The following is a 27,004-nucleotide window of genomic DNA, read 5'->3' as shown; positions in this document are numbered from 1 at the left end:
ATATTGCTATGAGCCTTTGGTTAGAAGAAAATTACTCAAGGGGAGAAGACTACGCAAGGCTGTGAATTGAAGGGTTAGGCAGCACTGGCGCCATCTTGGAGGCTGTGAACCAAAACCCTATCCTGCAACCTCCTCGTGAGTTCCACAGACTACTTAATATCTATTTAATACATGTCTTTTTGGCTTCAGCTAACCAGAATTGGTGACTCTTATTTGGTTAGACCAATCCGTGTGTTGCTTATTGTTCTGTGATTTTGTGATTCCAGTTTCTATTACTTTAGCACTTTGCTCTATGAGGTATGAATTACTTGGTAAAGTTATTGACACTGCCCATTACTCCTTTTTTTTTCAAAGGCATCAATTCTGTATCTGATTATTCACTACCTCAGAGCCAACTAGCCAGCATTCATTGAAACTTGTTTGGATATTACTCTCCACAAACCTCATAGAAGAGAGGTTAAGAATTTCTCAAACTAGCCCTAGGAAAACTGAGACCTGCTAAATGGAATATCCCATAAAGCCTCATAACCAGCCCAAGATTTTTTCTGTTTATCCTCATTTGGACTATGACCAAAAGATTGCTTTCTTTCCTAGACGTTCTGCAGAATTTTAGTTATCAGAAATCTAGTGCAAACTAGCAAGAAAAGGGAATTTGTTGGCTCACATTACTGGGAGGAATACTGGGGAGGCTCAAAGGATGAAAAGAACAACTGTAGAACTCCAAGGCCTGCAGCCAGTGGCTCAGTGCAGACAGCTGTCCTTCTGTCTCTTGTAGAGCTGGCTCTGTCTGTCGTCTTCACATCTTGCTCTCCAGGCCTCATTCTTTACTGTTTCAACCATGCATTCGTCTTTAAGCCAGAAGAGAGAAAGCTTGGGTCAGGTTTGTATTCCCAGAACACAGTAGATGGGGGTACAATGCAAGGCCAAGGCCTGGGTCAAACAGCTACATTCTTGTTGCCAAAAGAAGGACCATGGGAAACCAGTAACCACAACTGCCCCGTGCAGGCTCTGACTCAGACCCATTGTCAGGGGCCCAGACATGAGCAGATCAACAAGGTAAATGACTCCTGAAATATTGAAGATCTTGAAAAGGACAAGACAATGCCATAGTCATGGCAAGGCCCTGAGAACCATGGTTTGGAGGGATTGCTTTTAGGCCAATATGTATCATGGAGCCTGGGGAATTCATCTTATTGCACTCAAGGTTCTGTGTCTTAGCCCACTGGCAAGATAGGGTCACATTGAATTTTTCCATCATAGATTTCACTTGACAGTTAGAAAAAAAATTATTGGCAGAGCCATGAAGGCCAGGGATGACATAGGAAATAGCTGTCCATTTCATGGACTCATGACCAAGGTTAAATTATGATAACAAAAGAGGTCAGAGTGTTTTATTTACTGCTACTTTCTGTGATTTATGGGCAGATTGTTGCTTTTTGTTTTTAACCTTTCAAGGAAGGAATAATTTGTCAAGTTCATGTCAAGTTCACTCATTAATCTTAGTGCCAAGGGTGAGTCTTATTTTTAGACCCATATAAATATCAGGGTCAAGATCAGTCAGACTTGACTTTTGGAAGCTATAATATTGTGCTCCCTTTAAATACATATATTGACACTGAAGTTGCCCTAGTAATACTTCCAAAGAAGTCCTACAAGGGCCTTCCTAAGAACTTGGCCTGGGTACTGTTCATGACTACTCATGTATCTATTCACAGCTGGTCACTTGATCTCTAACACTTCTTTATGGAGGGCCTTGTATGTGCTAAGTGGTAGAAACAATTGTCTAGGACTATCTGCCTGACCCTGCTTACATATAACCTAGTTCAGGACTCTCCCCTCTAGTAAGGAAGCAGCTCACTTTTAAATTTAGATTTGGATCCAATATTAAGGACGTTGGGCTTCCCTGGTGGCTCAGATAGTAAAGAATCTCCTGCAGTGCAGGAGACCCAGGTTCGATCCCTGGGTGGGGAAGATCCCCTGAAGAAAGGAATGGCAACCCCCTCCAGTATTCTTGCCTGGAGAATTCCATGGACAGAAGACCCTGACGGGCTATAGTCCATGGAGTCGCAAAGACTCAGACATGACTGAAGTGACTTAGCATGCATGCATTAAGGATGTAGGGTGTAGAGGTGGTGGTGGTGGTTTAGTCGCTCAGTCGTGTCCGACTCTTGCAACCCCAGGGACTGCCAGACTCCTCTGTCCATGGGATTCTCCAGGCAAGAACACTGGAGTGGGTTGCCATTTCCTTTTCCAGGGTGTAGAGAAATGAAGATAAAACTTACCTGATATCTCCCGGAGGCAAAGGAGAGTATAGAGGGCAAGTACTCTGTTCTTGGTTCAGACAGACTTGGGTTTGACTCTTAGCAAAGACACTCCGCAACCTTGTGATACTGGGAAATTAGTTAACTTCTTTAAGCCTTTGACTCAATAATAATACAGACCTATAAGGGTTGTTTGCTATGTTTTAATAAGATAATTCAAGTAAGACATTTAGCAGTTTGTGGGAACATTGCTTTAAAACCACTAGAAGAAAATAATCTCAGGAATTGTGATTTTTGATCTCCTTTCTACCATGCGCTCAACCTTTCCCAAGTCTTGTACAAAGAACAAATCACCACCACCATGTGGGGGCAGCGTGGGGTCTCTGGGCAGAGGCTTTAGAACCAGGCTGACTTTGGTTTATATGAAGGATTTAACTCAGAGACTTAGTTTCTCAGCTGTAAAATGAGATGCTAACACAGGACTAAAGATAATATATTTAAGTGTGTGGCAGATAATAAGCTCCACCGTAGGTTGACTTTAAGAAAATTCCCACCCAGCGTGGAGAAAAACTGCATCACTGTTTACAATAACCAGGACGTGGAAGCAACCTAAATGTCCATTAACAGAGAAATGGATAAAGAAGATGTGGTACATATATACAATAGAATATTACTCAGCCATAAAAAAGACCAAAACAACACGCTTTGCAGCAACATGGATAGAACTAGAGATTCTTAAACTGAGTGAAGTAAGTCAGACAGAAAAAGACAAGTATCATATGATATCACTTATATGTGAAATCTAAAAAAAGGGCTATGAGTGAACCTATCTATAAAACCAAAATAGAGTTACAGATATAGAAAATAACCTTATGGTTCCTGAGGGGTAAGCAGGGGGGCGGATAAATGGGAAGATTGGGATTGACACATACACACTTCTATAAATAAAATAGGTAGCTAGTAAAAGGACCTACTGTATACCACAGAAACTCTATTCAATTCTCTGTAATGGCCTATGTGGGGAAAGAATCTAAAAAAGAGTTGATCTATGTGTTTACATAACAGATTCACTTTCCTGTATACCTAAAACTAACACAACACTGTAACTTAATTGTATCCTAATAAAATTTTTAAAAAATAACTAGATCCCCACCTGGCCATCTCTACCAGCCCTGTCGTAGTGACGGTGATGGTAGAAGTGAGGAGCTCTAGAAGACAAATCTCAGCTGTCCTTGATGTCAGTTTTAGTCTTATTCTTACTGGCCCTGAGCCAGACTTTGCTGCTTTTAGGTCTGGCCTGAGTTCCTTCAAACCATTTAGAAGAGCCCTGAAAATGGGCACTGCCATTTAAAAGAGTCATCCTGGCATGGGTGCCAATTAAGAAGCAAGATTAGAGATCTATTTCAGCTCCACCAAGAGTGGACACGTAAGAATACAAATGCACACTAATAGGGCTGTGATTTTGTATCAAGACTGGCAAGAAATACATTCGTTTGACATAGAAAAAGTGAATGTTCCAAGGTCCCAGTTTCTTAAGGAAAGTTCTCTCTATGTCTCTCTCATACTGGAAAGCTAAAAACCAATAAAAAATGCCTGCCTTTTCCCAAGTTATTGATTCTTCACACTGCATATGCTTCTGACACCATTCCGCATGGGTCCCTATTCGGAAGAGAGAAAGGTTAAAAGCTCTGACACCTGCTGACTCTCTCCCTGCTTGTGTCTTGCAGCCTACTTCTGCTTCCTCCTGACTGCTCTGGGTGTGACAGCTGGTGCCCATCGTTTGTGGAGCCACAGGTCCTACAAGGCTAAGCTACCCCTGAGGATATTTCTGGCTGCTGCCAACTCCATGGCTTTCCAGGTGGGAATGGAGGGTCCTCACTCTCAGGGACTCAGCGCAGATGGCAGTGTGGGAGGAGACACAGATGCACTTCCTGTACAGTGGACATCCTTCACACCAATTCTAGGCCCAAGCACTCTCTGCCTGTGTCAAGTTTTTATCTTCTTGTGGCTTTTGATACCGCAAAATGTTCCCTGGGGTTGTTAAGCCCCAAGGCATGCTAAACTACAGAGGAGAAAAGGAGATTCCTTCATCCTGAGTCCATGCTCTAAACATGACCCTGAAACCCTCAACATTTGTCTGGCTGTAATGAGGGTCAGGTTCTATGCTGAGTGTGCCAAATGCATATCACCTTTGATCCTTACCATAACCCCACGAGCTAGGTGTGATGCATGTCCCCATTTTACAGATGAGGAAACTAAGGCTTCACGATGTTAAGGAACTTTCCTAATTATATGGCTAAAAAATGGTACATCTAGATAGGCCAATGCAAGTCTAACTCCAAAGTCGTTGCTCCTACAACACATATTCTTGAGGTCATGCTTTAGGTTTGTGGTGAAAAGTCTATTACTCAGTGTGGATTAGGAAGACTCAAGATTTAATTCTTATTCTGATGGTTGCTGGGCTTCCCTGGTGGCTCAGACGGTAAAGAATCCACCTTCAATGCAGGAGACCCGGGTTTGATCCCTGGGTTGGGAAGAGTCCCTGGAGAAGAGAATGGCTACCCACTCTAGTATTCTTGCCTGGAGAATTCCATAGACAGAGGAGCCTGACAGGCTGCAGTCCATGGGGTTGCAAAAGAGTCAGACACAACTGAGCAATTTCCACTCCACTCCACTCCATTCCTTATGGCCCCTGGGCTTCCCTTGTGGCTCAGATGGTAAAGAATCTGCCTATAATGCAAGAGACCCAGGTTCAGGAAGATCCCATGGAGAAGGAAATGGCAACCTACTCCAGTATTCCTGCCTGGAAAATCCCATAGACAGAGGAGGCTGGTGGATTATAGTCTATGTCTGCAAAAGAGTCAGACACGACTGAGTGACTAACTCTCATGGTTGCTAGCTTTGATTCATTCATCTCCAGTTTCTTCATCTGTAAATATAAGAGTATGACTTGAATTTCAGAGGCGTTATGAAATCATGACACAAATGTAGGAGAGGTCATGACTGCACCAGGATTGGGCCATATACTTGAAGAATTTGCCTATCCTAGACCATTTCCCACCACCGCGGGCACTTTCTGAGCTGCTGGAATTTTGGATTGATCATGAATCTCTGTTTTCCCAGTTCCTCATCTGATCCAAACAGGGTGGGTGAGAATAACTTGCTTTCAGAATTTCTGCCCATGTTATGAGGACAAATGATTCTAGGCCCTGTGTATTTTCAACCTATTGGAAAGAAATGGGGATTCCCAAAACTACTTTAGGGCCCAGGGAGACAGGTGACCCAGAAGTCTCTTTCTGACCCTCAGATGTGCAGGTTGGGTGGCTCACCTGTACAATGGGCATCCCATCCCTACAAGACAGCCTGACCTTGAATATTTCTCTAAGTTGCTCTTGTGTCTTAAGAATTCATTTCCCAGTTCAGGCTTCCCTCCTGTTTGTGCATTCATAAAGCAAAAAGGACCTAGCACAATACATCACTTAGGGATCACAGTTCATGTTATGAATATCTACCGAACAATTCAAGTGCAGTTGGGAAGAAGCACCAGGGTCCCGGGAGGAAGCTGTTTGCACAAAGGAGCAGCTGGCAGCTTCTCAGTTTCACGTTCTTTTTGTTCACTGTTGGCAGTGGGAACTACACTGCCCTTCAGTTTGAATTCAGCCTTCTTAGTTCAGTATTGTGCTTTGTTTACGCTAACAATGAGTTACGATAATTATAATTTAGAAACTCACTGATTTAGGTCTTAGATGCTATTCAGGACTTAGTAATTTTCATTTATTTTGTTCAAGCAATTTATTATTTTTAGCCTTCAACTCCATGAAGCCTTCATGTAGTTATGAAGTGAAGTGAAATTGCTCAGTCGTGTCCGACTCTTTGCAACCCCATGGACTGTAGACTATCCGGCTCCTCCATCCATGGGATTTTCCAGGCAAGAGTGCTGGAGTGGATTGCCATAAAGCTCCTCTATTACTGGAATGTTTTCCAACATAAATGACTTGAAGTTGAGAGCCTAAACCTATTTTTCTAAATAAAACTTGGAAAACTTGTTTGTAACTCAGTTTTTTAAAACTTAAGTTTCCTTAACAAAACATCACATAGAGAACATCACACTGTGATTTTAAATTTACTTTGAAGAGAAAATATATTGTCAAAGGAAGTATCCAGGTCATTGAAAAAATTCTTGGCTTTGCCATTTGCTGGATGTAGGCTTTGGTTCCCGCCTCTGTTCCTTCATCTGCAAAAGGTGAGTCAGGGGTGTAATGATATTTACCTCACACAGTTATTGGGAGGATGAAATAATGAATAATAAGTGCCAAGCTTATAGTAGCACTCAGTGAATATTGTTCCCGTCTTCTTTTTGAGAATTGGCAACCATCTTACTCATTTCTGTATTTTAGTACCTATCACACAGAAAATACTCAGTGACTGTTAAATTAAATAATAGATGAGGGTAAAAGAGGAGAGTGAAAAAGCTGGCTTAAAACTCAACATTCAAAAAACTAAGATCAGGGCATCCAGTCTCATCACTTCATGGCAAATAGAAGGGGAAAAGTGGAAGCAAGGACAGATTTTATTTTCTTGGGCTCCAAAATCGCTGAAGATTGTGGCGGCAGCCATGAAATTAAAAGATGCTTGCTCCTTAAAAGGAAAGCTATGACAAACCTAGACAGCATGTTAAAAAGCAGAGACATCATTTTGCTGACAAAGGTCCATATAGTCAAAGCTATGGTTTTTCCAGTAGTCATGTACAGATGAGAGTTGGACCATAAAGCAGGCTGAGCACTGAAGAGTTGATGTTTTTGAACTGTGGTGCTGGAGAAGACTCTTGAGAGTCCCTTAGACACATGGTGGTCAAGTCAGTAAATCCTAAAGGAAATCAGTCCTGAATATTCATTGGAAAGACTGATGCTGAAGCTAAAACTCCAGTACTTTGGCCACCTGATGCAAAGAGCCGACTCTGATGCTGGGAAAGATTGAGGGCAGGAGGAGAAGGGGGTGACAGAGGATGAGATGGTTGGATGGCATCACCAACTCAATGGACATGAATTTGGGCAAACTCCAGGAGACAGTGAAAGACAGGGGATCCTGGCATGCTGCAGTCCACGGGGTTGCAGAGTCAGACATGACTTAGCAACTGAACAGCAACAAAGTATTTTTAGAAATCATCAAATTTGAACTAAGCATGCTTCTTCCAGGCCCGCATCTGTAGTGGATTTCTTCATTAATTCAGCACCTACTTACTGGGCACCCACTATGTGACAGGCACTGAACTAGGCACACTGGCTACAGTGATTTGCAAACATAGTTACAAATCTTGCCTTTATGTAGGCTTCCAGCTGATGAGCTGTTTCCCAGTGGGAAATGTAGGTGTTTTTGGCGTCTGCAGTTTTTTAACAATGGCACTTCAACCTAGATGAGCGGTGTCTTCCATAAGATCAGCAAAGGGCCAGGGTCCATATAATGCCTGAGTCAGAGGAAAGAATGCAGTTGATTCAGGCCACTTAACCTTAGGAAGAGAACCACCTGGGAAAGTAAAAAAGTATACTGTGATCTGCCAGTCTAGGGCATTGACCTACAACTTTAACTTAATGCAGCATCATTGATTCAGTTTCCCTTTGATGTCCCCTTGCACTTTAAAAGATCATTTCAAAGGTTCTCTTCTGCTTTTTTCCATAAGAATAGTCATGCCTTTGGCCGAAATAGACAAGTCATGCCATGGTTATCTCTGTTTGAGGATAAACAGGGCTTTTGCTAGAGGCTGCTAACAAGATCTTGATCATTAAGAACAATCTTAAAAATATGACTGAAACGTTCAAAATTTCTTTTTCTCTTTCTGCTTCAGAGGATCTGGGTATGGGGGAGAGGGCAGTAGTGCGAAAGCTGAGTCTTAAAAGATGATGATGGGCAAGGAATGCCAGATAAGGAGCTGTAATAATCCTCTGTTCCGTCCATGCCCTTGCATTCAGCAAAGACCCCATGAATTCCTCTCTGGCTTGTTCTCCTTCCTTCAGTTCAGTTGCTCAGTCATTTCCGACTGGTTTGATCTCCTTGCAGTCCAAGGGACTCTCCTTCCTTACCAGTAGGATATAAGTCACTCAAAAGTTTGCTTGTGAACGTCTTATAATTTTCTCTAGTCAACTATGAACCTGGGTGAGGGATTCCTGCCATCCAGTGGTCTCCAAGAGTTTGGTTTTCACAGAGTACCTACAACTTTGGATTTGGGCTGTCGTGTTCATGCACACACACCCTTGCTGGCTGCAGCTGGGTCTGTTGTGACCTCAATCCAACCAAAAGCACCTGTAGGTGCTTTAGTCCCCTCCCTTACTGTCCACATTTACTCATCAGACCCTAGTAGAGAGGCACTGGATTTCAATCTGTAAGGGAACTACAGGGATTTGGCCTAGGTCCTCCTATTTTATGGAAAGATAAAGAGAGGCAGTGGGTGTGGGGTTTGATTCTAAACCCAATTTTGCCCTGCATACTGTCTTGTTGATGCGCTTCCCTCATATCTCAGTTGGTAAAGAATCTGCCTGCAATGCAGGAGACCCTGGTTCGATTCCTTGGACGGGAAGATCCACTGGAGAAGGGATAGGCTACCCAGTCCAGTATTATTGGGCTTCCCTTGTGGCTCAGCTAATAAAGAATCCGCCTGCAATGCGGGAGACCTGGGTTTCATCCCTGGGTTGGGAAGATCCCCTGGAGAAGGGAAAAGGTACCCACTCCACTATTCTGGCCTGGAGAATTCCCTAGACTAAGTCCATGGGGTCGCAAAGAGTTAGACACGACTGAGCGACTTTCACTTTCACTGTCTTGTTGGGGCTTATCCTTTGTCCTTGGACGTGGGGTCTCTTTTTTTGGTGGGATCCAACTTTCTCCTGTTGATGGTTGTTCAGCAGTGAGTTGCAATTTCGGAGTTCTCAAAGAAGATGAGCGCACATCCTTCTTCTCCATCATTTTGTGTAGGGGAAAAAAAAAAAACCTATAGTTAAAGCTGTGGTTTTTCCAGTAGTCATGTTTGGATGTGAGAGCTGGACCATAAAGAAAGCTGGGTGCCAAAGAATTGATGCTTTTGAACTGTGATGCTGAAGAGTGCCTTGGACAGCAAGGAGATCAAACCAGTCAATCCTAAAGGAAATCAGTCCTGAATATTCATTGGAAGGACTGATGCTGAAGCTGAAGCTCCAATACTTTGGCCACCTGGTTTGAAGAACTGACTCTTTGGAAAAGACCCTGATGCTGGAAAAGATTGAAGGCAGGAGGAGAAGGCGATGACAGAGGATGAGGTGGTTGGATGGCATCACCAAGTCAATGGACCTGAGTTTGAGTAAGCTCTGGGAGTTGGTGATGGACAGGAAGCCTGGCCTGCTGCAGTCCATGGGGTCGCAAAGAGTCGGACATGACTGAGCAGCTGAACTGAACTTAAAGAATATCAGGGACTTGTTGAAGGTCACAAACTAGTTAGTGGATAGACCAGACTGAAACTCAAGTCTCCTGACCCTTGGCTTACACACGGATGTTCTTTTGTGATGCTCAACAGTGTGACTTGTAAGCAACTTTTAGTTGGATCTTGTTCTTTTACCCACCCCAACAGTCCCTGTCTTTTGATTGGTGTATGTAGACCATTCACACTCAAAGTGATTATTAATATGTGTGAGTTAATATCTGCTGTATTTCTGCTTGCTATTCATTGCCCCTGTTCTTTGTGTCTTTGTTTTCCAGTCATTTTTCTGTCTTCCCTGATTTTATTTGAACATTTTACAAGATTGTATTTTCTTTCCTCTCTTGACATGTCAATTATACTTCTTTTCAAATTCTTTTAGTCATTGCTCTAGAGTTTGCAAAATACACTTAAAGGTAATCTGAGTCCACTTTCAGATAACACTGTACTATTTCATGGTACTGTGCTAATATTCCCACTTACTCCTCCTTGTCCCTTATGACATCACTGTCATTCATTTCATACATCCATAAGCTATAATCACCAATTTTATTTTTGCTATTATTATTGCAAGTCAGTTGTTGTCTATTAGATCAATTAGGAATAATAAAAGTTGAAGGTTTTATTTTACCTTCATTTATTCATTCTCTAATATTCTTTCTTTGTGTAGATCTGAGTTTCCAACCTGTGCCATTTTCCTTCTCTGTAAAGCATTTCTGTCATTTCTTGCCAGGCAGATCTACCGGTGACAAATTTCTTCAATTTTTGTTTGTCTAAGAAAGTCTTTATCTCCCCTTCACTTTTTTTTTATTTTATTTTTAAACTTTACATAATTGTATTAGTTTTGCCAATATCAAAATGAATCCGCCACAGGTATACATGTGTTCCCCATCCTGAACCCTCCTCCCTCCTCCATCCCCATACCATCTCTCTGGGTCGTCCCAGTGCCCTAGCCCCAAGCATCCAGTATCGTGCATTGAACCTGGACTGGCATCTCGTTTCATACATGATATTTTACATGAGTACAGAATTCAAGTCTGTGGATTTTTCTTTCAACATTTATGATAGTTTACTCCACTTTCTTCTTGCTGATATGTTTCTTAAGAGGAAACCCCGTATACCTGGTGTAATTCTTATCCTCACTTCTCTACAGGTAAGGTTTTTTTTTTTTCCCCTCACTCTTTGGTTGCTTTCAAGATTTTCGTTTTGTCTTTGATTTTTTTCCAGGTGAATATGATACGCTCAACAATAGATTTTTTGCTATTTATCCTGCTTAGTGCTTGCTCTCTGAACTTCCTAGATCAGTGGTTGGGTGTCTGTCTTTAATTTTAGAAACATCTCTTTCAGTCATTATTTCTTCACATATTTCTACTGTTTGTTCCTTCTTCTCTCCTGCCTACCCTCTTTTGCTCTTTCCCGCCTTCCCTCCTTTTTCTCCTTCCTTCTCCTTTTGGTATCCCATTACACACAACTTACACCATTTATAATTGTCCCACAGTTCCCAGATACTCTGTTGCAATCTTTTCACATTTCAGTTTGGGGAGACTGCCATCAATATGTCTTAAAGTTCAGTGATTCTTTCCTTAGCCATGTCCAGTCTAGTGATGAGCCAATCAAAGGCATTCTTCATCTGTTACAGTGTTTCTGACTTCCGTCTGTTTCTTCTCATTCTTTCTTAGACTTCCCATCTCTCTGCTTATAACATCCCTATGTTCTTGCATGTTGTTTACTTTTTCTATTCAAGTCCTTAGCACATCAATTGTAATTATTTTAAATCGCCAGTCTGATAACTCCAACATCTCTCTCATATCTGAGTCTGGTTCTGATGCTTGCTTTTTCTTTTAAGATGGTATTTTTTGCTTTTTTGACATATTCCATAATTTTTTGTTGAGAGGTGGACATGATGTACTGGGTAACAGGAACTGAGGAAATAGGGTTTTAGTGTGAGATTTTTTTGTTTATCTGGCTAGGAATTAGGCTGTGTTACTGTGTGCAGTATCTGTGGTGTAGTATCCAGTGACCTTCTTTTTGTCCCTGAGTGGCTGGCTTTTCCTAGAGACTTCTTAAACAGGAGTTAAGGCTTTCAGTTCTTTCAGTTGAATCCCCTGTTGTACAAAATCCTTTGAAGGGACGCCTCCTCCATCCCATGATTAGGTGTCAGTCTTCCATTGACCTGGAGCTGAGTATTTCCCTCCCCCGCCCCCAGATTAGTCAGGCTTTGGTAAAATCCCCATTGATTAAGCTCTGCTGAAATAATTTCTCTTAAGAACAGATCTTGCTAAGGGGAACAGAGAGCTCTGTCTTGTATTTCAAAATGTTTACTTTTCTCCTCCTGCTGGAAGAGCAAGGGGATTTTTCTTGGTTGATCATCGCGAGAACCTGGCAGGCCTCCTGGAGGGAAGATTCATGAAAGTGTGGGGGCGCCTGGACTGGACCGCTAAGAGTTTTTCACTCTCACGCTCGCCCACACTAAACCTCCAGCAATTCATCAATTACAGCTTAGAGTATTGCTGCCACGCTGCTGCCAGCTGCAGGCTTTTCCTCCTGGCCTCTGCTCCTGCTGGTCTGTGATTCTGTCTGTCCATCTAGGCTGTGATTCTGTCTGTCTGTCTCTCTAGCTTTTGGTGCAGCAATTTGCCTTGTGACCTCAATTCTCTGACAGATCTAAGAAGACTTGTTGATTTTCAGTTTACTGGGCTTTTATCTTTCTTGTTCCAAAAGATGAGAGTAAATACTTCCAAGCTCTTTACATGTCAGACCAGAAAGTGGAAGTTGCAGTGTGATTCATAAATACAGTCAAGTGAATCTCAGAGTCATGGGCCATGAACTTTGGCAATTATATAACAACAAAAGAACAACAGTTACTGAGCACTGACTACATACCAGCACTTCATTTAGTATTTTAGTCATCTGACAATACCCGTACAAAGATACTGTTCTTTTCCTCGTTTGACAGATGAAAACATTGAATCTTTCCAAGGACATACAGATTTAAGTAACAGAAGGGGAATGCACATGCAGGCACCTTAACTCTAGAGGTCACCCTCTCATTGCAATGCCCTCATGCCTCTCCCAGCATTCAAGTGTCTGTTTATCTTTCATTTGGCAGATACATGTGCCAAACGTCATTTCCAGCACTGGAGAAGAAAAGGCCAAGGTCTCTGTTCTCATGAACATGTATATTCCAGTGGGAGAGAAAGCAAATGAACAAGAAGTGAATAAATAAGCTTATTCAGAAAGAGATGGAATTCTCTAGGCCAGAATACTGGAGTGCCTTTCCCTTCTCCAGGGGATATTTCCAACCCAGGGATCGAACCCAGGTCTCCCACATTTCAGGTGGATTCTTTACCAGCTGAGCCACAAGGGAAGCCCAACAAGTAATGAATAGACAAGTTTATTTAGAAAGAGAGAAGAGCTGAAGAATTGAAACACAGTGTATGATAAAAAATGCCAGTGAGGGCGATTCCTTTAGAGAGAATGGTTAGAGAAATTGTCACTTAGGGCGTGGCCTGAGAACTGAGGCGTGAGGGAAGGAACAGGTAGGCGAAGAGCATTCCAGATAGAAGGAGGAGTCAGAAGTGGGAACAAGTAATGCAGGTTCAAGGAGGAGCAAGATGGCCCGTGTGACTAGGCCACGTGAGTGAGGGAGAAAGTGGTCATAGGAGAGGCCAGAGAGGAGGGCTGGGCCACACCAGTGCAGGGCTCTGCCAGGAGTGGCAGGGAGTTTGGATATTCTTCTAAAAGCCCTGGGGGCACTCCCCTGTTGGTCCAGTAGCTGAGACTCTGTGCTTCGAATGCAGGGGGCATGGGTTCAATCCCTGGTCGGGGAACTTAGATGCTACCTGCCATGTGATGTAGCCAAAAAATAAAAATAAAGCCCCAGGAAGGCACTGCAAGCTTTTAGGCAGTGGAGTGACATGCCTCATGCATTTCGATGGCACATATGAGCCTCAGACCTCAGACCACCGTCATGAGACCCCAAAGATGTTGTACCAGATTCAGGATCGGGGACCCACCCCCTAAGGCTGGGTCTCTCTGGGGTGTGCATTCAAGGAGGGAGACTGCATGTGAGGCAGTGCCCTTGAGGACAGCTTGGGGTGTTAGCAGCAGCATGGAGTGACCGTTGGTTAGAAGGAGAAGAAAACCCCAGAACATGCCACAGGCTTAAGAATCCTGAAGCTTACATGGTTCTTGGGTCCTGACTCTCAGTGCAGAGCTCCTCTGTCAGGTTCTACCGCCTTCCCTAACAGCTACCCTAGTTTCAGATGTACAGCCTTTCTTCCACATGGCAGAAACATGTTCTCCTTCTGTTGAGATGGGTGGATGTGGTTGGTTTCCTCCCACTGTGTCAACAGCCATCACAGAAGTGGTCCTGACCCCAGTGCCCAGAGAAGACTTCCCGATATGGTTTTGGAAGATGACTTGCATGCCTGCCTCACACCATCTCCTTCTTGAAGGGCATCTTGCCCTCCTGGTCACCTCTGGTATCAAGTAGAAATAGGGCTTCCCAGGTGGCTGCCAATACAGGAATAGCAGGACACGCGGGTTCAATCCCTGGGTCAGGAAGATCCCCTAGAGGAGGAAATGGCAATTGTCTCTGGTGACATATGGATTCGTCAAAGCATTGTTAAATACATGCTGCTTTGTGACTCCATCAGGATTGAGAGACACTCCGAGAGATGACGGGGAGGAGGTGGGAGGCAGGAAAGAGAAGAAATTCTCCCAGGGCTACTGCATAGGGCCCAGCATTGTCCTTCCTTCTGGTAGGATAAACTACATATTTCCTGCCAAGAAAAATGTACCATTTAAGGTAGAGATTAAGATGACTCTACCCGCCTAAGATGCTTCACCTCCTTCTTTGTTATGGATCTAGGTCAGTGGAAACAGGTGACGTGAGGGAAACTGTCTCAAGGGAAGGAAAAGGTGATCGACTGAGGTGGCCTGAGAAGAGAGAGTAACTGTAGATGGACATGCCAACCAATAAGACTAGTCTGGTCTCTCGTGTTACTCTTCCCAAATATAGCAGAGGCTTTTTATAAAATCTTACCCTCTTTGCACTACAGATGTATTCCTAAGCATTTCAAGGTGATTAAATTTTGTAAGCAAATAATGACAGACTTTCAAGGCATACAGAGAGTTTTTATTGAAAGAAACACTTGGTAAAGTTGAGGGTATTTTTGCAAACAAATAGCCACCAGATTTTTACTGATACATGTGAATTTGGTTCCACACCTCTATTGAAAGAGATTTTAAGATGAATATTAAAATGAATACCTCTATTTTAAGATGAATTTCACATGCAGTTCTGTCCATTTGGAATCTGTCTTGAAACATATTTTCAAGCTAAATGTTTCTTTCTCCTTTCTTTTCACACCTAAGATGTTTAAAAGTGCAGAGACAGGGCATCTTAAGAGTATTCTGTCCCTACCCTCTCTTCACCTCTCTCCCCACCTCCACTCCCCCCCTGCCAGTCTTTTCTGAAACCACAAAAGTTTGAAGCTGAGGGACATTAAAAACTAAGTCCTATCCCTTTTCTAACAACTGAAAAGTGCTGAGTCACTCAGTTGTGTCCGACTCTTTGCAACCCTGTGGATGGTCGTCTGTCAGGCTCCTCTGTCCATGGGGATTCTCCAGGCAAGAACACTGGGGTGGGTTGCCATGTCCTCCAACAACTGAAAAATGAAGGGCCAAATATCATACTTATTTTTGTTTATTTTTTCCACATTTTCTCCAAAAAATGCTGGTGGGCGTTGAAGGAGACTGTGTCATGGTGCAAGTCCCTTACAAGCCATTTCTCTCTGTACCTGCCACCAAGCGTTGGGGCGGAGCCAGCAGGTTGTCACCGCTCAGTCTTCACTCCACTGCTCTCCTGCCAGACGCTCTTATGTTGCTGCTTTCTAGGTTTCCCAACCCACTGATTATTTTGCATTTTGGATGATTTTTCTCCCAGCTGCCTTCATTTGCATTTTGCCTAAATCAAATCTCATTGTGATAATTTCTCTTCCTATTTCTAACCTCTTTAGATCCATCTGTGTTATTTCTCTGTCCCTCAATGATGTCTGCAGCACCCCCTAATTTGGCACCAACCAAAAATGTTATTAAATGTGTACGGCTTGTTCCTAGTCATTAATGAAGATGCTAAATAAAGCTAGAGCTAACAGCTACTTTGGAGCCTTCCTTTAGCTGCATCCCCCACCCGATCCCCATAGACTCTGAGCTGTTTTTCATCTCTGGTTCTTGTTTATTAAAGTTCAGGCTTTTCAATCATACTGTTCTAGTTCCTTCCAGTGCCAACCAGAGCTCTTGTCACAGGAATGTTTCAAGGATGCTGTTTTATATGCTTTATTAAGCTCCAGAGGTACAATAGCTACAGAAGTCATTGAATCAAGAATTTTAATTAACAGTAAAATTTATAGTTTCATATGCCGGAGGAAATTTTTCGCCTTTTAAAAACTCTTTTGCAAGGCAAACACATTTGATTACCCTTTATCTTCTCCTATTTATTCTTTAGAGCTTTTTATGTAAATCTGCTAGTTAATTCTCTTTGAATTTAAAGGTGCATAAACCATTATGCGCTGGTGAAGAACACAGGCTATGAAAATGAAATGGCCCTTGTCATGAGAAACTTATGATCTGCTAGAGCAGGCTAGATTCATGTATAATGAAGAAGGACTCTATCCAGATGATGTGGCATTAAATTGCTTGAAAGCTTCAAACTGACTCTTAGGGCTGCAAAAATAGAAGTATGGGTTAGGGTATTAGGATAAAGCCTAATGCAGAAGGAAATTTTTGAGCTGAAAACTCAAAAGGTGAAAAGGATTTGCATTGGCAAGGAAGAAGGGGAAGATAGGGAAACATTTGAGCAACAAGGGCACCCCACTCCAGTACTCTTGCCTGGAAAATCCCATGGACAGAGGAGCCTGGTGGGCTGTAGTCCATGGGGTTGCGAAGAGTCGGACACGACTGATCGACTTCACTTTCACTTTTCACTTTCATGCATTGGAGAAGGAAATGGCAACCCACTCCAGTGTTCTTGTCTGGAGAATCCCAGGGACGGGAGAGCCTGGTGGGCTGCCGTCTGTGGGATCACACAGGGTCAGACACGATTGAAGCAACCTAGCAGCAGCAGCAGCAGCAGAGAGAAGGACTTCTCAGGTGGTGCTAGTGGTAAAGAACCTAACTTTCAAAGGGAGATATAAGAGAGGTAGATTTGATCCCTGGGTTGGGCTTCTCTTGTGGCTCAGCTGGTAAAGAATCTGCCTGCAATGTGGGAGATCTGGGTTCAATCTCTGGGTTGGGAAGATCCCCTGGAGAAGGGAAAGGTACCCAGTCCAGTATTCTGGCCTGGAGAATTCCATGGGCTTGTCCATGGGATTGAAAAGAGTCAGGCACAACTGAGAGACTTTCACTTCACTCACTTTGGGAAGATCCCCTGGAGAAGGGCATGGCAACCCACTCTAGTATTTTTGCCTGGAAAACTTCCACGGACTCAGGAGCCTGGCAGGCTGCTGACCATAGCGTCACAGAGTCTGACATGACAGAAGTGACCTAGCACAGCATAGCACTGAGAGAGAGAAATGATTGTGACATACTGCATCGAGTCCCTGAGTAGTAGAACATCGGTCTGATTGGAGAAAAAACTGGCGTGGCGCATTGCAGATGTACGGCATCTCTCACCGGACTGTATGGCATCTCTCACCAGATGTGTCTGAGGCATCTTAAAACCAGTGTGCCTTGAATCAAAGTTGTTACTCCATCCTCTCCCCGAAACCACTTCTCTCCTAGTTTTGCCTGTCAGAAATCTGGGTGTCTTCCATGATTTCTCTAGCTCCCCAATCATCCCTCACCCAATATTTTAGCCCATCTCTTTAGGTTCTGCTGCACAGTTGTATCTGCATGCTTCTCATTTTTGCCACTCTCTAGTCTTAGCCTGGACTACTGCAAAAACCCCACACACGTGTCTTCCTCCTCCAGCAGTTGCCCTTCTCCATACCACAGCCACACAGAACTTACTGAAAATGAAACCACTCTCTAACAAGAAAAGAAAATATTTGAGTGACTGAGCGGTCCCTTTGAAGTGAAATCCAACCTTGTTATCATGACATAGATAGCCTGGTATGGTCAGGCTATTACATACCAGTGCTTTTTCCACGCCATGTGGGTGCACTTCAATATGATTCTAATTAACCACTCACATTGGCTTCAGATACACAAGGAAAGACACAACTTTGCTGGCAAAGGTCCGTCTAGTCGAAGCTATGGTTTTTCCAGTAGTCGTGTACGGTGAGAGCTGGACCTTAAAGAAGGCTGAACACCAAAGAGTTGATGCTTTTGAATTGTAGTGCTGGAGAAGACTCTTGACAGTCCCTTGAACAGCAAGGGGATCAAACCAGTCAATCCTAAAAAAATCAATCCTGAGTATTCATTGGAAGGACTGATGCTAAAACTGAAGCTCCAATACTTTGGCCATCTGATGCAAAGAGCTGACTCATTGGAAAAGACCTTGATGCTGGGAAAGATTGAGGGCAGGAGGAGAAGCGGGGGCAGAGGATGAGATGGTTGGATGGCATCACCGACTCAATGGACGTGAGTTTGAGCAAACTCTGGGAGATAGTGAAGGACAGGGAAGCCTGATGTACTGAAGTCTGTGGGGTCACAAAGGGTTAGACACGACTTAGTAACTTATTCAAAAAACAACACAAGGGAAAGCCCCTCCGTATGGGCACCCCTACTTCATATGCCAGCCACAAGCAGGAGTCTCCAGGCCCCTCATACCTACAGATTCAGGAGTTCCCACAATTCCCTCAGTTTAATAATTTGCTAGAACAACTCACAGAACTAGAGAAAGCGCTATACTTACTCTTACAGTTTTATTATAAAGGGTACAAATCAGAACCAACCAAATGGAATAGACACACAGTGGGAGGTCTGGGAGGATTCCTCATGCAGAGCTTCCTCGCCTCTCCCCATGAAGTCAGGGGCCTCACTTTGCCTGCCTATCTGTGGGTTCACCAGCCAGGGAGTTCCTCTGAACCTCAGCATCCAGAGCTTTTACTGGAGTTTCATTACAAAGGCTGGGTTGATTAAATCCTTGGCCATGTTACCAAGCTCGATCTCCAGTCCCCTTCTCCTCCCAAAGTGCCAGCACTCTAATCATATGTTTGATCTTTCTGGTGACCAGCCCCAATCCTGAAGCTATCCAGTGGTCTGTACTGAGTCATCTAATTAATGCAGTAAAGTCACTTCTATCATTTAGGAAATTCCAACAGATTTTGAAGCTCTCTGCCAGGAACCACTGGGGACAGGTATATCTTTATTGTCTCACAATACTTCTCAGATCTCATCTTACACCACTCTTGCACCCCACCCACGAGACATGCTGGTCTTCTCTTAACTCCTGGACTGTGCCAACTCCTTTCCTCTCCCTGAGACAATTCCTTCTTCCCTATTTCAGTCCTGCTCTACCTCCCCCAGCCTAAGAATATATGTCCAGTACAATGGACATGAACTTGGGCAAACTTTGGGAGATGGTGAGGGACAGGGAGGCCTGGCAAGCTGCAGTCCATGGGGTCGCAAAGAGTCGGACACCACTGGGCGACTGAACAACAACAACAAGATTATCTGATTAGAAAGCCTTTGCCTGTCTCAATGTCATCCTTTTATCTCTCCATACTTATCTGCTTCATGGGACTAATTCCAATCTGAAATGATTTGATTTATGTTTATGCCTCCATAAAATGTAAACTCCTTGATGACACAGCCTTGATTGTCTTGTTCCTTCTTTATCTTCTAGCACATACCAACATTCAGTAAATATTTATCAAACTAAAGCAAGTGGGAAAGTGGGAAAGATAATAATCAGGCCAGTTGAAGCTATTTGATTGCTAAGAAGAAGTGTTTAGGCTTGATGAGAAAAGTGATATGGTGAAGTTGTCAGATCAGAAGCAAGAGAATGATAGATATTTGGGGAGAATGAGTATGTGAAGTGTGATCACAGTTTATCAATTGTATTGTGGAAGGGAAAGGACTAGAGGCAGGGGGCCCTTCCAGGAGCCCAGGTAAACTGATGGAAGTCGGAACAAGGGTGGTGGAGTACGAATGGAGTCAATGGGGGAAACTGAGGTTTTTAAGAAAGATGCCCTTGACATTTTTTCTTTTTAGGTTTAACTTTTTATTTTGAAATAATTTCAAACTGACAAAAAAGTTGCAAAAACATTATGAAGGACTCCTGTGTACCTGTCACCCAGATTCACTCATTGTTAATATGTTGCTTCATTTGCTTTATTATTCTCTTTCTTTGTGTGTAGAGTATGCATTCTTTTGTGTTATTTTTTCATGAATCCTTTGCAAATAAGCTATCAACTTCATGCCTCTTCATCCCTAAACACTTTAGTGTGCATTTCCTAATGGGAAAGACATTTCACAGTGACACAATGCTTGTACCAACGCCAGGGAATTTAATGTTGATACAGTACTGTATCCAGGGTCCTAGCCCAGGAACCAGCTCAAGATCCTGCATAACAGTGAGTTGACCTGTCCCTTTAGTCCTTTTTATTTGGAATAGTTCCTTGGTCTTTGAAGGTAGACATTTTTGAAGTATGCAGGCCAATTATTTTGCAGAATACTCCTCATTTTTGGTTTGCTCAAGTTTCCTCATAACTTCACTCAGATTGGGCACTTGGGGCAGGAATGCTACATTAATGATCTTGTGTCCTAGCATCAGACAAGAGGCCCATGATATCACTTTGTCATATTATTCATGGTATGAACATAAATCGCTTAGCTAAGGTAGTGTCCACCCTGTTTCTCCAAGGTAAGATTACTATGTTTCCATTGGTAATTAATGAGTAATTTATGCTGAGATCCTATGAGCCGATGTAATATGTTTTTTATTTTAATCAACCTTTTGATTTTAGTAATTTTAGCACACCTTGGTGAGTCTTGCCTGAATCAGTTATTGCCAAGACACCTGCAAAATGGTGATTTTTCTAGCTCCATTATTTTTTCTACATTTGTTGGTTGACATTTTACTTCTTAATTATTTATTGTGGGTTCATGGGTTCTTATTTTATTAATCCATTCCTGTTAGTGTTCATCTTAACACACCCACATTATTCATCTGAGTACCCCAGTGTGTTCAATGGGAGCACTGCAGATGGGCTCCTGGGTCCTTTTGACAGGTCCCCATCGTATTTTGGAGCAATTCCTTACTTTCTCCTGTAACAAAATATACCAAGTTCCTCTTGTGCTTTTCCTGCCTTTGTCCTGGCACCAGCCATTACACTGAAGAGTTCTGATTCCTTTTCAGTGGGGAATGTATTTAAAAACCGAGATCTGGGAGTGAGGTGTATCTGTGGTGACTGGACTGTCATTGTTTTCCAGGTCCTTTCTTCCCTGAAGTTTTGACTCATTGAGTGAGAGAGATCTAGGTTAGGAGACTAAACAGTGGTCACCTCACAGACCAAAATCATCCAAAACCCAAACTGGAAAGATTCACAGAAGGCAAACGAGTGAACCAAGGTGCTGGTGCTAAGTCTGATTCTTTGCGACCGCATGGACTGTAGCCCACCAGGCTTCTCTGTCCATGGGATTCTCTAGCCAAGAATCCTGGAGTGGGTTTCCATGCCCCCCTCCAGGGGATCTTCCCAACCCAGGGATGGAACCCACGTCTCTTATGTTGCCTTGATGGCAGGCGAGTTCTTTACCATTGAGCTACCAGACAAGTCTACCAAGAGGACTGCCCAAGCCATCTTAAAAATGTGTCTTAAAAATATGTCTTACACAAATATATTCTTTGTGTAAGAATTTAAGTAGTGGAGGAATAAAAGAAAACATGACTCACCCCTGCAGTCTTTACGTTTTGTCAGCAAACACTTTTTAAATGCTAAAACTGGTTTTTCAATGTTCACCGGCTTCCGAAACTTCCCCAGGCCAGACGGCAGGTGGGGACTTGTTCTGTCGAAGCTGCCATTTGCCAGGTGGTGAAGGCTGACGCCAGGCCTTCTTGGGGACTTTCTGGGCCCTTCTTACAGATTGTCAGTGTTATCTGGAGGGAAATCAATACTGACCTGGTATCAACTGTGGGGAAAGCACCGAACGTCCTTCACTGTTTGAATAGCGCAGTGTTGTCATCTGAACTGGGGGAGATGAGATTCAGACTTGGAGACAGAGATAAAGTCTGTTTCGAATGAGCCTTCGGGTCCCTGAAGAGTGGCGGCCACAGCGTCTTTCCCTGTTTGACCCCCTTGATAAAATGACTCCTTTCTCAGACAGGATGCCGTTACTCACAAAAGACTCACATACACACACACTCTAATCTAAAACTTGCCAGTTCAAAGCTGACATGTTGGCCCTGGTTTCTTTTTCACTGCTGACTGGAAACGAAGGTGTATTACGAATACAAGTTGGAATTACCTGGGGGTGTGTTTTGAGACCACCTGGTAGACGTTCCCTTTTGGAATTGTAAGCAGCTGCACAATTGAATTAGGGGATGGAACAGCCACACGGGTGTCTGGTCAAAAGCAAGCATCTGTTTGCAGTACCTCTAGGGGAAAGGCAGCCAGTGATGCCAGTCTCAGCAAGGAACTCTGCTCAATGTTATGTGGCCGCCTGGATGGCGGGGGTGGTGGAGTTTGGGGGAGAATGGATACATGTATATGTATGGCTAAGTCCCTTTGCTGTCCACCTGAAACTATCACACTGTTCATCGACTGTACTCCCATACAAAATGAAAAGTTAAAAAAAATGATTCTGGTCTTAGATCTGTTGACTGGGCCAAGCCCAGTGCTGTTCACACTTGGCCTTCATCTTATTACCCAGAGCAAATGAGGTGGGCCTTAAAAGACAGGTTCCCCTACTGCCATTTAGAGGATTAGACTCAAGAATTTATTTTCAATATAAAAGGAGATTGGGAGAAAAGTAGTTCTGATTCAGCAGGTTCTTCCTAATCTGCTTCAGTGGAGCTTTTGAGATTGATTACTCAAGTCCCAGAGAACACGCAAAGGCTGAGCTTATGGAGTAATATCACATAATTGATCACAGGATCAATTTCCATTTCTACAGTCTCAGCAGGGACCCGGTTAGGGACATTATCTATGATGGAGTGACGTGATAAAGGTACAGGACCCAGGGTGGGTTTCAGCGAGGGCACTGTCCCTGTACTTGAGTTGGGATAGGTTGATCAGTGCTCATAAGAATAGAGATCAAAGAAGCGTGGTATAAAGATGCATCACTGACTGCCTTGCTAGGTGAGTATTACTGCCTCATCATTTTTTCCTAACATGGGGCTGGTGGCAGAAGCTGATTGTTTTGATTCAGGCATATAGAAACTTAAAAATACTTTGTTACCCTCATATTACAGAAGAAAAACTTGATTATTTTAAAAATGTAGAAAATACAACAAACAAAGAAAAAAGTTAAAAGTCATCCACTGCCCCACTTTCTAGGGAGAACAGCTATAAATAGATTGACATATACTTTAATGTTTTTCTACGCTTAAATACATATTTTTATCAAGAATCCATTCATTCCTGCGTTCACGCTCTTTCGTGTCTGACTCTTTGCGACCCTATGGACTGCAGCTCACCCAGCTCCTCTGTCCATGGGATTCTCTAGGCAAGAACACTGGAGTGGGGCACCATTTCCTCCTGCAGGGGATCTTCCTGACCCGGGGGCCAAACCCGTGTCTCCTGCATCTCCTGCACTGGTAGGTGGATTCTTTACCTGTGAGCCACCAGGGAAGCCCAATGCATTCATCACTCTATCACGTACTTTGTCTTTCACTTAACGACTTTCCAGCTCACCTCTCCATGTCAATACTGCAGTATCCTTTTTTTTTTGTCAGTTTTTTAAAAAGATTTTTTTGGTGTGGACCATTTTTAAAGTCTTTATTGAATTTGTTACAATATTGCTTCTATTTTATGTTTGGGTTTTTATTTTTGGCCCTGAGGCATGGGGATTCTTAGTTCACCTGCCAGGGATCAAACCCACACCCCCTGCATTAGAAGGTGAAGTCTTAACCACTGGACCACCAGGGAAGTCCATTTTTGCTAGTTTGAAATACAAAACCAACAGATGCTCTTGTTAAAAATTTCTGAGTATAGAATAGAAAGTATTTCTCCTACCTTCCAGTCTTCCTTCCTTCCTGTAACCCTACGACTGTGTACTTCATGTTTCTCTCCAGAAAATTTCTATGGACACACACACAAATAGTATTCAATTAATGAATGTATCACAAGGTAGTAAGTAAAATCCTGTTATGTGGAAAATCAGGGTTTTTCCAAGTTCAGTGAACATCTTTGTGATTAAGCATTTGCACACAGCCGTGATTATTTCCCTGAGATAAACTCCAGAAAACAAATCGCACCATTTTAGTACGTCTGATATGTGCAGTGCATTCGCCTTTCATTTGATTTATGCCAGTTTCTCACTGTCATCCATAAGCAACTTTGACTTTTTAAAAATCTTTAAAAGTATAACACATATAGAAAAGAGCCCAAGTCATGGGTTAAACCTGCCCTGTCCAATATGGTCAGCACCAGCCACACGTGGCAGCTGAAGTGTGTAACACTAGAAATGTGGATGGTCCAAACTGAGGTATGCTGGAAGTGTAAAATACCCAGTTTCGAAGAACTGGTCCAGAAAAAAGTCCTGGGAAATATTTCGTTAATGATTTTATGCTAATAATATATTGAATGACATTTTGGATGTAGTCTGTTTAGTAAAGATATATGAGTAAAATTGATTTCACTGGTCTAATTTCACTGTTTTAGTGCAGTTACTAGGGAAATGCAAGTCACACGTGTGGCTTGCACTGTATGTGTCGTGGACAGCACAGAGTAGGACCCCGTACAGACCCTCAGATAATAAACCCGCCACCGAGGGATGCACTCCTGATAGGCTCTCTTCCTCTCCCACTCCTCCCGCCCTACGCCCACCTGTGCCTCAGTTACAGCCAGCGCTCTTAGAACTAATGTAGCCCCCTTCACCACCACCAATCCTCTGTCGGGTTCAGGTCAGTCGCTCAGTCATATCCGACTCTTGGCGACCCCATGGACTGCAGCATGCCAGGCTTTCCTGTCCATAACCAACTCCCGGAGCTTGCTCAAAACTCATGTCCGTCGAGTCGGTGATGCCATCCAACCATCTCATCCTCTGTCTTCCCTCTCCTCCTGCCTTCAATCTTTTCCTCTGTCAGGAATGATCAGTAAACACGTGGTGAATGCCCACTTTTGAAGGTAATGGGGTACTAAGACCGTAATCTACCAGAACCGACCAGGAGTACAAGCTCTAAGTTGCATCATTTTTAATTGATTGGTGAGAAAGTGTATGTATTTCGACTTCAGAAATTGCTGCTGGAGTCAACATCATGTTTCTGCTGAAATGTGCACACAGAGAATGGGCAGACGGAATATGCAGGCTTGACGGACAGTTCATTGACGGAAGGCTGCCATCTCTTATCAGCCCTCCGCTTTCACTTCCTTACTTATTAATTGTACCAGACACACCCTTGGTGCACACACCTTTTCATCAAACACGAATGCTGTTCCCATATTGGCTTCCACACCCAACCTGAAGTGTGGAAACAAAATGCAGAGAAGTAGGAAGAAAAAAACCCTAGGGATTAGCGTGTGACTCTTGCTTCCTTTCTGTCCTATTGTTGGCTTATGTCTTGTTCTTTGAGTCACTTTTTCATTGGACTCAATTTTAGAGTAAAAAATAAATAAAAGATTTTTCAAAGTACATCATAAAGTATTTGGGCTCGATTGTATGCTCAATTATTTGGAATGTGGCCAAAATCCTTGCTTCATTCCATTGCTTCACTCAGAGTAGCTTCTGTAGGGAAGGTCTCCAAGGTGAGAGAAATTAAAGAAACATCTCTGCTGCAACTTGTCCTCATTTTCACTCTTTTGTTGTTGTTATATCATGCTTAATTTTATAAGAATAATGTTTCTAGCCCTTTAGAGCTCTCCACTTAGTTTTTATAAAATTGCATTTTAATAAATTCAAGAGTCAACATAACCTTTTAACAAGAAAAATGAGACTTCTCTTTCAAAGATTCCCTCTCCCCTGAACTTGAAGGATAAGGGAAATATCTTATTGAAATGAATGTGAACTAAGAACGGTAAGAGCTCCATCTTTGTTCCGTGATTAAACTTACTAGATGAACTTGAATACATATCTTCTAAGCCTTAATTTTGCCATCTGTGAACTGGGGACAGAGTGTTCCCCCTTCTTCCTATGTTCAGATGGGTTTGCAATAAAAGCAATACATTGGATGAAAAAGTAATAAATTATTCCCCAGGCTGCAGTGATCTTGACATTTGCAATTCCTTCCTGACTCGATTCTGTGATTAAAAGTAATGAATGCTTTCACTCTTTCCAACCACTGTGTTTCAACACACTGGTAAAATTTAAAGACCTCTTTCTTATCACAGTAAGCCAAGCTATAATTTTCACGTTACACAGACTTCTAAGCACCTTTTTTTCCTATTTGTATTCAAAGCTGAGCATATCCTTCTTAAGGTCTTTCTACTTTCCCTCTTTGTCCCATTACCAAAGTGTTAAGCAAATTTTTAAAGTTATAAGTTAAACAAGATTGAATCACCTTCCACCAGCACTGGGTGAGCCAGAGACACACACACATACAAAACTCCATAAATCCTTTTCTGATTAAAAGAACTGTTAAAACTTTGAGAATAAAGCAGTTCTCTCTCTTCTCATCATTAGGAAGAAGCCAATATCTGTGCAATGACAGATTCCTAATGAAAGCATGACTCAGTACTGAATAATACAGTATAAAACATTATTACCTCTTTTTAAGAGGCTTATACACGATATACATTTATTTTTATTTCAGATTATAGTTGACCCCTGAACAACTCAGATGTTAAGCCACCTATAATTTTCCGTTGCCTTTTCCTGTCTGTGGTTCCTTTACATCCTCAGAGTCAACCAACCTCAAACCATGAAGTACTATAGCATTTCCTATTGAAAGATATCTGTGTATAAGTGGACCTGTGCAATTCAAACCCATGTTGTTCGAGGGTCAGCTGCAATTTTCCTATCAAAAATGCTACTTCCCGACTTAATTTGCCATTCTCAAAGTTTTGAAAGCATTATCAAATAAAAGCAGAACAGAGTATAAGCTGAAAAAATTTATAGATCTCTCTGGCCCATGGCTATAGCTAAGGTTTCATTAACAGTTTCAGCTGAAATACTTCCTCAGATAGCTCACCTACGACCTCCAGACCCTGACACTGTCTCCCATCATGAGGTCAACAGCTGATCCCCCATGTGTGCCTGA

General features: G+C 42.8%; 1 protein-coding gene across 1 annotated transcript in view; it reads left to right on the top strand.

The window, feature by feature from the left end:
• SCD5 (stearoyl-CoA desaturase 5) overlaps positions 1 to 27,004 on the top strand; it is a 176,167-nt gene that overhangs the window by 102,643 nt on the left and 46,520 nt on the right. The window contains exon 2 of the mRNA XM_027544890.1: positions 3,989 to 4,119. Coding sequence (XP_027400691.1) covers positions 3,989 to 4,119 — 131 coding nt within the window. The remainder of the gene's footprint in view (positions 1 to 3,988; positions 4,120 to 27,004) is intronic.

This window comes from Bos indicus x Bos taurus, chromosome 6 (genome assembly GCF_003369695.1).
Source record: "Bos indicus x Bos taurus breed Angus x Brahman F1 hybrid chromosome 6, Bos_hybrid_MaternalHap_v2.0, whole genome shotgun sequence".
NCBI lineage: Eukaryota > Metazoa > Chordata > Mammalia > Artiodactyla > Bovidae > Bos > Bos indicus x Bos taurus.
This window is presented reverse-complemented; position numbering and strand designations above follow the sequence as displayed.